This window comes from Heloderma suspectum, chromosome 4 (assembly GCF_057233095.1).
Source record: "Heloderma suspectum isolate Gila_16-S chromosome 4, 16-S_ref, whole genome shotgun sequence".
NCBI lineage: Eukaryota > Metazoa > Chordata > Lepidosauria > Squamata > Helodermatidae > Heloderma > Heloderma suspectum.
The window spans coordinates 194,608,708-194,621,472 of record NC_139461.1 but is presented as its reverse complement, the minus strand read 5'-3'; the positions used below and the strand labels follow the sequence as shown (position 1 = coordinate 194,621,472).

The 12,765-nt window shown below is 41.9% G+C and overlaps 1 protein-coding gene across 8 annotated transcripts in view; it reads right to left on the bottom strand.

Annotated features, from left to right (window-relative positions):
* Window positions 1-2,450: 2,450 nt before the first annotated feature.
* Window positions 2,451-12,765, bottom strand: part of CCDC18 (coiled-coil domain containing 18) — a 43,451-nt gene continuing 33,136 nt past the window's right edge. For 6 of the 8 annotated variants that reach the window (XM_084851778.1, XM_084851776.1, XM_084851781.1 and 3 more), the window contains 5 exons: window positions 12,108-12,311; window positions 9,311-9,448; window positions 8,468-8,656; window positions 7,257-7,724; window positions 2,451-4,632 (listed from right to left, as the gene is read on the bottom strand). In XM_084851778.1, the coding sequence (XP_084707904.1) occupies window positions 7,284-7,724; window positions 8,468-8,656; window positions 9,311-9,448; window positions 12,108-12,311 (972 nt within the window). In that variant the 3' untranslated portion in view covers window positions 2,451-4,632; window positions 7,257-7,283. Of the gene's footprint in view, window positions 4,633-7,190; window positions 7,725-8,467; window positions 8,657-9,310; window positions 9,449-12,107; window positions 12,312-12,765 lie in introns of those variants that run through there. The other 2 variants (XM_084851782.1, XM_084851777.1) reach the window with 2 other exon arrangements.

Sequence of the window (12,765 nt, the reverse complement as noted above, 5' to 3'; positions counted from 1 at the left end):
CTTTCTAATAAATCTGGTTAATCCGAGAAAGTTGATTTGCAGTAGGGTGAGAGCAGACAAAATGAACTATTTCATCACTCAGTACATTTCTGGAATTCAGTACTACACAATATAATGGTGGTGGCCTCTTGCTTTCTTTTTAAATGTTTAATTAGACAAATGTTGGAGGATGGGTCTATCACAGTTTTTACCCATGATACTTAAACAGAACCAAGATATACCAAGGCAATACACCTTTGTGTACCAAATGCTAGGGAGAAACAACAGTGGATGGCCAATGTTTCATGCCTTGTTTGTGAGCTTCCAGAGCTATCTGGTTGGCTGCAGTTAGAAACCAAATGTTGGACTAGCAGTGGCTTCCAACCTTGCATCCCCAGATGTTTTTGGACTACAATTCCGATGACAACCAGCCAGCATGGCCAATAGTCAGGGACGATTGGAGTTGTAGACCCAACAGAAAGGACCAGAACCACTGCAATGTGGCGCCCCTGAGGCCCAACCCTGCTAACCCCCCTGTAAATTACAGGAGTACTTGCTTTCAGCCTGTTCAGAACCACTGGAAGAACATAAAGTTTTAGTTGGTACAGTATTCTATACCCACTAAAGATCTCTTTAGTGAAAATTATTTACAGGCGCATACAGCTGGGTTGTCGGAAAGTGGACTTCCCCACTGGAGACATTCAGTCTCCTGGAAATGCTACATAGCTGGTCAAGGCTCTGCTTGCAGAAGGTGCCTCAGCTTGATTTGTGGGGATCCCTCTTTGCCTACTCCACAGCAAACCTCATTCTGCAAGGTCCCCCAAACCTCTATATAGCACTTTGGGGGGGTGCGAGAGAGGCTGCCAACAGAAGGTGGGAAGTCCATTTCTACCAGTCCAATTGCACGTTCCTAAATCTGGATCTAACCCTTTTACTTAAGAAAGGATCAGAAGCATTTTGCTTATATAGTAAATTACTATTTTAATAACAGTGTTCAGCTGTTCAAGTGCATATTTATGAAAATGCATTATAAAATATTCGTGGATGTGTCTGGTGGTGAAAAGAAAATCCGATGCTGTAAAGAACAATATTGTTTAGGAACTTGGAATGTAAGATCAATGAATCTAGGTAAACTGGAGGTGGTCAAACCAATTCCAAAGAAGGGCAATGCCAAAGAGTGTTCAAACTACTGTACAATTGCGCTCATTTCACATGCCAGCAAGGTGATGCTCAAAATCCTACAAGCTAGGCTTCAGCAGCATGTGAACCGAGAACTACCAGAAGTACAAGCTGGGTTCTGAAGAGGCAGAGGAACTAGAGATCAAATCGCCAACATTCGCTGGATCATGGAGAAAGCAAGAGAATTCCAGAAAAACGTCTATTTCTGCTTCATTGACTACGCTAAAGCCTTTGATTGTGTGGATCACAACAAACTGCGGCAAATTCTTAAAGAGATGGGAGTACCAGACCACTTTACCTGTCTCCTGAGAAACCTGTACGAGGGTCAAGAAGCAATAGTAAGAACCAGACATGGAACAACCGATTGGTTCAAAATTGGGAAAGGAGTACGACAAGGCTGTATATTGTCACCTTGCTTATTTAACTTATATGCAGAGTACATCATGAGAAACGCCAGGTTGGATGAATCACAGGTCGGAATTAAGACTGCCGGGAGAATTATCAACAGCCTCAGATACGCAGACGATACCACCCCAATGGCAGAAAGCGAAGAGGATCTAAAGAACCTCTTGTTGAGGGTGAAAGTGGAGAGTGCAAAAGCTGGTTTGAAACTCAACATTAACGAAGATCTTGGCATCTGGCCCCCTCACTTCCTGGCATATAGAAGGGGAAGAAATGGAAGCAGTGACAGATTTTATTTTCTTGGGCTCCAAGATCACCACAGACGGTGACTATAGCCATGAAATTAAAAGACGCTTGCTCCTTGGGAGGAAAGCTATGGCCAACCTAGACAGCATAGTAAGAAGCAGAGACATCACCTTGCTGACAAAGGTCCGTCTAATCAAAGCTATGGTTTTCCCAGTAGTAATGTATGGCTGTGAGAGCTGGACTATAAGGAAGGCTGAGCGCCGAAGAACTGATGCTTTCGAACTGTGGTGCTGGAGAAGACTCTTACGAGTACCCTGGACTGCAAGGTGAAATCAGTCAATCCTAAAGGAAATCAGCCCTGACTGCTCATTGGAAGGACAGATACTGAAGCTGAAGCTCAAATATTTTGGCCACCTAATGCGAAGAGAAAACTCTCTGGAAAAGACCCCGATGCTGGGAAAGACTGAAGGCAAAAGGAGAAGGGGACGGCAGAGGATGAGATGGCTAGATAGCATCACCGATGCAATGAATATGAACTTGAGCACATTCCGGGAGAGAGCGGAGGACAGGAAGGCCTGGCGTGCTATGGTCCATGGGGTCACGAAGAGTCGGACATGACTTAACGACTGAACAACAACAAATTATAAAATATTAAGTGCTTTATTGATTGTTGGAAAAACATTATTGGTTCATATAAGCTAAAACAGCCAGATAGTTTCCCTTGTCGAATATAATGCAGGTGGCTACTTGTTCAGATAATACATTTTGTATACCTCACAAGGCCAACTTAGAAATTTCTCCACAAGGGGTATGCTGCTTGAAAGAGGAACTGGCTTTGAGACTGCTGCATAAGAAGTTTGCCAGGTAATCATACTCCAGTTCATACATCTAAAACTAGGAGATGTGAAAGAACACACACTATTTTTCTGATTGAACATTCATATATATGTATGTATGTCATTAAGATGCAGAAGATTATATCATGCTGGGAGTGTTCACACAACTCCCACCCCCATCCCACTGTCAGGAAGGACACCTGACCGCTTGTTATTTCTGTAGTGTGGGGTATCTGGGTTAGGCTGTGGGGTGGGGGAAGAAGGGTCTCCTCAACACATTTATAAAGCAAGTAAATTGTTGATGTTGCAGTCTGTGAACTCAATGAATAATTTATTTAACCCAATTTAAAATTCAATTACCTTCCAGTGGGAATAAACTGGCTGAAATCAGGGCCAGCATCAAGGGTAGACATGGTAGGGCACCTGCTGAGGGCCCATACCCCAGCAGGGGCCCACAGACAAGAGCCTCCTGGACTTGCTACTCCTCTTCACCACTGCAACCTGCCTCTTGCTCTGGCCCAGACAACAGTGGTGGTGGTGAGCAGTAGAAGCCACTGCTCACTTGCTCACTGGCTCTCTGCCTGTCGAGCAAACAAGTGGTAGCAATAATGTGACAGAGGAGGGGCAATGGCAGTGAGCAGGTAGACTCACTGAGGGAGGGGGCCATCTGAGGGTCCCTTGCTTAAGGAACCTAAAAAGCAGAACCCACTGTAGCTAATGCCAATACCCTTTAAAAATGTTTTCCACTTTTTTAAAAAATGGGCCAGAGCTGTAAAGTTGGGAGTGGCAGCAGCTGTGGTTGCCTCACCCAGTACTTCTCTTTACAGCACTGGGCTAAAGATGTACCAGGAAGCTGGAGCTGTGCCATGTTCAGCACTGCCATCTATTTGATTCTTCACCCTGGGTATGCTCAGTGGAGGACACCTTTTCCACAGCCCCAATCAAGCCTGGCACTGCCCCTGGCTGAAAGCAAGTGCGCCTCCAACTTATTTGGAGGAGGAAGTTGCATCCAACATCCATCTGTCGTCAAGAGTACTGCATGTTTCCAAAATACATGAAAACTTTAGAGGAGTGGTACCAAGACCTTAGAGACTCCAAGCGATGACAGTCACAGGAATCATTCCAATTGTTTCTTAAGCAATCCTACATACCTCTGTTAAGTACTCACTCTGTTTCTGGAAAGCTAGTACCCAATGTTCTGTTCCCAGTCTTTCACCGTCCCACCACACTCTAGCATGATCAAGAAACAGAACCCGGGACAAATGTGTACAGGTGGGAGTAAAGTTGGTGCACAATGGCTGGATCACTGAGGGCAGACCTAGTGCCACCTAATGGAATCCTAATGGAGTGCATTATATTACTTCCCCTCATACATATGAATGGTTGTTATTCAATCACCTTGGGAAAAGTCAAGTAATATACCTGGGGAGACAGAGAGAGAAAAATCGGTGACACTGGGAAGCCCAGTCCCCACTGACACCAATCCCAAGGGATGGAGTGAGGGATAGCAGTGTACCTTTGTGCGTGGCCCAGAAATGCACTGCCTAATTGCCCTTTTTGGTGTCCTTGTAACATGCAAGCCTGAACTCTGCACTACACACACACACCCCATCTGCTATCATGACATGCATTTTGTTATAAAGGGGAGGGGGGAAATGAGCAACACAGTTTGCATTGTTTGTTTATTAATCCAGTAATATGTTTAGTTGAAATATCAAAGTATCAGGAAAACATTTAAAAATCCAGGCCCTTTCGATTTCTCTTTAAGAGTCAACGTAACAGAGTATAACATAATCACTGTACAAATTACTTTAAAGCAATCATCATAAAAATAGAATTGGAAAAATAAGACAGGGATTATGAGTCAATATAAATATCTCAACTATATATACGGTTTCTATAAAATGTCCTCATAAACATGACGCTGTGCCAACAAATCCATCTTTTGTTGACTGCTTGCCAGCATGCTGTTTCTTCACAATCTTTGTTCCTGAAATGGACATATTTGCCAGTTAAAGCCTTCATTAATAATGAGGCTCGTTATCCTTGTCCACACTTTAAATATACTTTATACTTTAAAATAATACACTTTAAGATGCAATCCTATGCATCTTCCTCTTAAGGTGCCATCTCCTATCGGAGGTTAGCTATCATTACAGCTATTTTTGTTTTTGACAATGCTGCTCTGAATAGTTGTATAGAAGTACAAACTATGCATGTTTAGACAGAAAAAATTCCTCCAACTCCATGGCTGGCTGGGGAATGTTGGGAGTTGTAGGACTTTTCTTCTGTCTAAATATGCATATGATTGCATCTTAAAGTGTATTATTGGACATGCAGTGTTTTCCTTTTCTGTTTTCCCCCTCAACATTTTTCTTAGAAAATGATATTAAAGCAGAAAGATTGACAGACCTCAAACTGGGTATCAGTATCTTAAATCGCAAATATGCCTACGGTTTTCTAGGGCGCAGCTACTCCTGAGAAGGGGTATTTAGGGCAGATGTCCACTCATGTGACAGGACTTTCTCCTGCATCCCCCCACCTACCAAAAATCTGCCCAACCCTCAGGAGATTTTGAGGGGGGGGGGCATGCTCATTCTAAGTGATGTAATGTGGCTTCTCCAAATCAAATTTTAATCTGATTATTTAAAAATATTTTTATATTTGTTGTCTAACTATTTTGTATACCATCTTCTGAGAGCAAGTGCCCTGAATGGCAGTTTATACTTAAAATATAAATAAAATCTAAATTCAAAAATCTGCCTGAAACAACAGCATATCATAGAAGTGCAATATAGCTGTGAGCTGTATAAAGTATGGAAAGTAAGAGAAAATATGCACTTTCGCTTATTTACTAAAATTTATTCTGTTTTTACTATTTTGCATAATCTATTTTGCTTTGCCAGTCATGGGAATGGGGCAGGAACTGTGCAGAGCACTGGAACGCTACCACCAACTCTTAGAAATCTCACTTTAGTAACTTCTCTATTTTTTGAGATTTCAGCAGGCATTGCTCACACACTCTCAGAATATCTTTAACTGGAAGGGCTGGAAATGTGTTCATTGTTTTAAATGAAAGCCAAGGTTCTCAGGAAGCTGAATTTCAGACCCACTACCATGCTCTGCAGATTGTTTGCACTCCCATGGAATCACTGTATGCTCACAGCATTCATCCACTAGTACAGTAGGTATTAGGATCATGCTGGAAAATATATAATTTAGAAGAAAGAATCTGAAATTGCTTAAAAAAATAGGCCAGGATCCAAAGCACCACATGCAGTCTTCCATGGGGCCTGCAGCCTTCCTTCCAATGGCAATCTTATGGCCCCCAATGTCAAAAGGCTGTAAGAGCAACATTCTATCAGGTGCAAAGGGCTATTGGTGGAAGGGGGGGGGGAATCCAGCAATTTCTCCACCCCATGTGTGCATGGAAGCACTTTTGCATGGGCAAATGGACCTCTCTGTTTCCCAGTCATAAAGTTCCAAAGAGATTGTGGTAACTGGCTTACATCTTCATTGGTTAGCTATCTTCCCAGTGATATTTCACCAGGTATTCAGCCTCCCCCACCAAAACAAATCAGAAGTAAAAGCAAAAACACACTGATCTATTAATAACTTCAAAGTATATTATCCATAAGGCACTATTCTCAAATAGTGCCTTATGGATAATATAAATAAATAAAATGACAACCAGCTAAAACTAGCCCTGAAGGATTAACCAAATTATTTGAGCAGCGCTCTGGTAGGACTGAGAGCAGAGTTAGACCTATTAAAATGAGAACCTTCATATTTAGGCTGCAATCCTATGCACTTACCTGGAAGTAAGTTCCACTGAACACGGGGATCTTACTTCTGAGTTAACATGCATAGGGTCATGCTGTTAACTTAAAAAAAAAATAAAAGACTGAGTTTGCATCCTTTTAAAAAGTGAATATTTTGTATCTGATACATATATGACCTCAGTGAGATGAACACTTGATAGATTTGTAACATTTATCCTGGAGATTCAGTAATTAATATATCTTAGTAGCCATGTTTGCGCCATAGGGTGAAAATCATAAAGCAAGAGATCCTCCCCCTTGTAGCTGGCATGGAGAGAACCATGCCAGCTATCTCTTCGCTCTTGGAAAATGGAGCACAAAGGTGGGGAAAAAGGAGTGTTCCCAGGGGTGGGGAGGGGACTGGGGCTACTGCAATATGACATATCCTAATGGCCACCCCAGCCTCCTTCCCTCCCGCTCTGAGGTACTGCCACTAGCAAAAATGCAGGGCGGCTGGAGCACAGAGGCCAAGATTGCCTCCACTGACCTGCCGCTTTGCATTGGATACTCAGCAGCCTCCAAGTTCGGAGGCTGGAATCCACATAGGATTGTGCCCTATAACACTTTAAATTGAGCCTGGAAAACAACTGGCAACCAGTGCAAGTCTTCCAGAACAGGTGTAATGCGGCCTCAATTCTGTGCACCAGTTACCAGCTAGCTGCTGCATTTTACACCAATGGAAGCTTTTGGAAACTCTTCACTGGTAGCTCCACGTAGAGGGCACTGTAGTAGTCTATGTGTTTTTATCTAAAAAAATACCTAAGTATCTAAAAAATAGTACAAGAGTACATACTTGATTTTCCTTTGCAGCAGATGAACATTATAGGGAAGAATTTTCAGAATTCTTCATCTCGTTGTTGATATATTTTAGCATGCCACTAAGGGTCTGGAAATCATTACTGTCACAAGTCGAATCTTCATCTACATTGTGTGTCAAGGGATCAAAGGAAGATTCATTCAGACTTTTGTGTGAAGCGTGAGTTACATCTTTTAGCTTCTCACAAGTCACTGAAGAATCTAATGTAAATATCTCTTTCAGATCTAATAAATTCCCTGCATCTTTAACAGTCAGATCATTAGCACTTGTAGAGCGACGTAATTTTCTGTGAGTAGAGTAGGAAATCTGAGACTGCTCGGCAAAGTCCAGTTTTTGATCAAACCACTGACACGTAGATAGGTTTTGTGGACCTGATAGTTGCTTGATGCCTCGTGTTCTTTCATGACCTGCAATTCTAGTTTGTAATCTTGTTACTTCAGATTCCTATAGTGCAATAAAAAAACAACCACAATGTAATACTTTAATAGCCATTAGATTATATTCTGTTGACAACAACTACTGTGTGAAGTGAGAGGGGACTGGAAAAGAATATGACTATTCTTATGTAGATGAAAACTGGCAAAGTCACAATGCCTATATAGAGTGAACCAATGAAGTTCACAGTGAAAAAGTGTCAAAGGAAGAGGGGAAGAACTGGCCTCTGAGGATGCATGTCCCTCAAGGCCAAGGCCCCTCTGCCTCCACGGTCCTTTAAACTGTGAGGGGGCCTTCGCTTTCTCTTGCAGCTCAAAGGATCCAACTGGAAAGCTGGGGGCAGGGGAGGAATTGGGCTAGGAGTACAATGGTTACCACAATATTCAGAAAACCTAGAATTAGAGATAAAATGCCACTTAAGAGTAGTTTATCACATTATACTTCCAATATAAATGTACAGACCACATTCAGTGACATAGTTTTTTGCATGTCCCTGCTCCACTTGATTGGATGACACTTGCAAAGGGCAGAGAAACACCAAACACGATCAAGCCACATGGTTTGTATTTTAGATATGACTGGAAATATGTGGGAAACATCTAGTTAGGACCTAAACTAGTATCACAGATATATATGTGTAATTTAGGTTCTTTTCTTTGTTAATAGTTGGATACTTTAGTAAATTCTCCTTGTAGAAGGGATTTTAAGCCACACGGCCTTGTGTCAGATAAAATATTGCTGTGTTAACTCACTTTGAGAAGCAGAGCTTCATTTGCTGCTTGAATCATCTCATTTCTTGACTGAAGCTGTTGTTGTAGATTTTGGACAGTGCTTTGAGCATTGTCCAGCTCCTGCTTTAGCTGCTGCAGTTGTCCATTAACCTGATGAGATTTCAATATCGACTGCTTCCATTTTGTCTGCTGTGTTTCATGTGAGAGTTTCTGAAGATTTCAGATAAGTTGAGAAATCATATAATTAACTGTTATTTCGTATTTGAAACAAGGCTCATTCTGGTAATTCAGCCATGGCACCAATAGCCTTATTACTGCTAAAGCCCCAACGAATGAGATTTAGATTATGGAATTCTCTGTTAGAATGACTTTATTAGCTGAACAATCAAGTGTTATGCCTTTGCAGTTTGTCTGCTAATGTCAATTTGGTAACTTCCTAAAATGTTAATTTATAACAAATTTAATTTAGCATTAAAATGTTAACTTCAGTATTAATTTAACAACTTCCTTCATATGCTTTCGGAAATAATGTAAAGATTGCTCCATGTGGAGCTCAAACCTTTTCTTAATGAAAAAATGGCAGACATCTTGTTAGCAGTGCTGCTATTCAGGGGTATTCAGAAAATATACCAGCAAAATTGAGAGATTGGCATTTGAAAAAGAAGGGGAGACGTATTTAAATTTTGTTGTTTAAGCTGTGTTTAAATTCTGGGAAGGGAGGATGAATGATCTTAAAGCATTTCTCACCTGTTTGCAGTGCTAAAGGCAATAATGATCTTTAAAGCCCCAAGAAAAACAGGAATTGTTCAGTTCTCATACACATAACAATGCAATACAAATTGGAAAAGGCAATTTTGGTTTCACCTCTGATATATAAGATTCCTTTAGCGAATGTATTTCTGCAGACAGCCTCTTAATCTCTGCTTCCATTCTTGCTTCTAACTGGGTTCCCCGTGCCTGAGATGCCCCCAGTTGTTCTGCCAAATGATTTGCATGGCTTTCCTGAAAGGACAATATGCAACGTGAGAGCTTCAGCTATTGGGTGGTACAGAAATGTAATAAACAAACAAAGCAAATATGCAATAATCTCTTTATGTATATGGCATTTCTTCCCAACTAGCTTATTAAAAACAAAAATATTTATTCTCAAAATTTTAAAATTATTATTATAAAGCATGGGCATTTCATAGTAAATGTTTACCCAGTATCTTTTCCAAGTGGATTCATATGACAGACTGAAAACAGCCACCAATTTTCTAGACCAAACTCAAGGAATTAATATTTCTAACGGTATTTCTAGGGTTTTTCTGAGAAATGGTAGCCTTTGAATAGCTCAGATCATTCCCATTTCATCGGAAGAAGGATACTGCAAGTCATGGCTGGTGCAATTTATTTATTAGATTTGTATACTGCCCAACTGGAAAAGGCCCTCGGAGCAGTTAACAATAATAAAATCAAACAACAACAACAAAATAACCAAAAATAAATGAATAATAATAATACAATGATAACACAATATTAAACATTAAAAACAATAAAAGAAATATAAAAACATTGAGGAGCCTCAGCAAAATCAATAAAGCAACAGATTAAAGGTTAAATGCCTACTTAAAGATGAAGGTCTTAGTGCTAGTAAGCCACTAAGAAAAAACAGCCTCACCCCACAAGAAAGAATCTTTTTCATTCTGCTCACTGGGGTTGAACTACAACAAATTTTGTGTAGTGCACATCCTGTAAGTAAGTAGCGAAATAGAAAGAGTAGTAAAAATCTTCCTTAAAAAAATGAAGTAATTTTCACGTGTGTGCTATCAGGTACTCTTTGGGTGGGTTTGCACGAACATTGAGGGAAAATAAGCCACAGTGGCTTATTTTCCCTCCCCGCACGTGCCAGTAGCAAGCCACCTAATTAGCAAACCACCCAGCAACCCTAGAACAAGCCATGGGTTTCAGGGTAAAAAACCACAGCTTTATTAATCATACAGAAGGTTTGTCATACAAGGCCAGGGATATGGGCCTGAGGTGGTATAGACTGGCTCAGCCTGACTGGGAAGAATAAAGGTACTGGACAAAGTGGGGGACCTTGCTCTCTCCCCGAGCAAACCCTGTTTCAGTAAAGTATACTGGTCTGGGATGCCCAAAGTCCCTGTGCCACTCAAAGCCCCTGGACCTCATAAGGAGACACCTACAACACCAGTTAGTTTAATATTTTACTGCCGCAAGATGGAACAAGCCAAATGAAGTTGCTATGAGGAAAGCAAAAATGAAAATAAAATGAAAATCAGGGGTCTTGACAAGCATCCTTTCCTCATCCCATTGTGGGTGACCAACTGAAGTCCATAATGTGTCATAGTGCCAAATGGATGAGGGCAAACTGAAGCGTAATCCAGACAAGACAGAGGTGCTTCTGGTTAGTCAAAAGGCAGAACAGGGAATAGGGATTCAGCCTGCATTGGATGGACATTGCAATCTGGGTGTACTCCTGGATGCAGCCCCAAACCTGGATGGCCAGGTTTTGGCGGTGGCAAGGAGTGCATTTGCACAGCTAAGGGTGCAATCCTATGGGATGCACCTTGGGTACTTGTAAGCCTCCGAACTTGGAGGTTTACAAGTATTCAATGCATTTTAGCTAGGTGGGCTAAAATGGGGGAGGGGAAGAAGGCTGGGAATACCTTGTAGCTCCACATCCCCAGTCCCCTCCCCGCCCCCAGGAACAACCCCTTTCACCCCTATGAGCTTGCATTTGTGAGGTTGTAGCAGCAGCCACAGCAGTTCTTTCTGCACTGGCAGCAAGGGGGAGGGGAACGCTGTTTCCTGACCCTGAGCTTGGAGCCAGGAAACCGAAATACCGTATGTCACCCAGGCACTGTTTAAGAAGCACAGGATTGCTCTCTAAGGCTAGGGCATCCATTCCTGGAGATGTCTGATCTGGCACCGGTGTTGCATTTTGTGTGTGTGTGTGTGTGTGTATATGCACATACACACACACACACAATTTGAGGGTATGGTGGGGGGCTGCAGGGGCCCCACGTGGCTCATGGTCCACATGTTGCCCACCCCTGATCTAAGCTAATATGCTGCTGAAGTAGGTTTTAACCCAGTGGGTGCTGTGGTTTTTCCTTCTTATTGATGTGTTCATATTTGTTATTTTAATTGGGATGCATTTTTATTTGATGAGTTTTATTGTTTTAATATCTATTTGATTTGTATTTTATTGTTAGCTGCCTTGTTTTAGTGGAAAGGTGGATTATAAATTTAATTAAATAAATAAATAAAGCACACTCAGAGGGAGGGAAGGTTCAGTGAGGATGCATGCAAGCCTCAGCCCATTTTATAGTCCCAGGCAGGACTGAAAGGAAGCTGTCTTTTCAATGGTCCATCTAGGGAAACTGTTCACAAGCCTCCTGCCACTTTTTGATAATGGCAAAGGAGGCATAGCAATGCCACAAATAGCCTAGCCAGGCCCAAGAACCCCCCAAGGTCAGGCATGATGAAACTAGCTAGGGGTTCCATTTTCCCTCCTTGCCATACAGGGGCACAAATGAGCCCCCACTCAAGCAAGGAAGCTACCACTGCCAAATACACATTATATTGGTCACGGGAACAGTCCTGTATCGGGCCAATTACGTTGACATGAAAGTACTCTGAAAAAAACTGTGGTTACTTTTTCATGAGTAAGATGGTTCATTTCTTCCAGTTCAAGAGAGATTCTATCCACATCTCTCTGAGCTTGAGCCTGTTGACGGCGACTCTCCAGTAGGTCCACATGGATGTGTTTCATCTGTTCACGCTCTAGCCTCAGCTGCTGACCCAGATCAAGTATTTCTTTGTACTGTTCTGCAATGCACTTTTCTTGTTCTTTCATCTTCTAAAAGGTGTAAACAATTTACATTAATAGCAGTAAAAAGAATCATAGAATCAAAGAATCATAGAATAGTAGGGTTGGAAGGGGCCTACAAGGCCATCGAATCCAACTCCCTGCTCAATGCAGGAATCCAAGTCAGAGCATCTCTGACAGATGGCTGTCCAGCCTTGTCTTGAACGCCTCCAGTGTGGGAGAGCCCACCACCTCCCTAGGTCATTGGTTCCATTGTCGTATTGCTCTAACAGTCAGGACGTTTTTCCTGATGTTCAACCGGAATCTGGCTTCCTGTAACTTGAGCCCATTATTCCATGTCCTGCACTCTGGGATGATCAAGAAGAGATCCTGGCCTTCTCCTCTGTGACAACCTTTCCAGTACTTGAAGAGTGCTATCATATCTCCCCTCAGTCTTCTCTTCTCAAGGCTAAACATGCCCAGTTCTTGCAGTCTCTCTTCATAG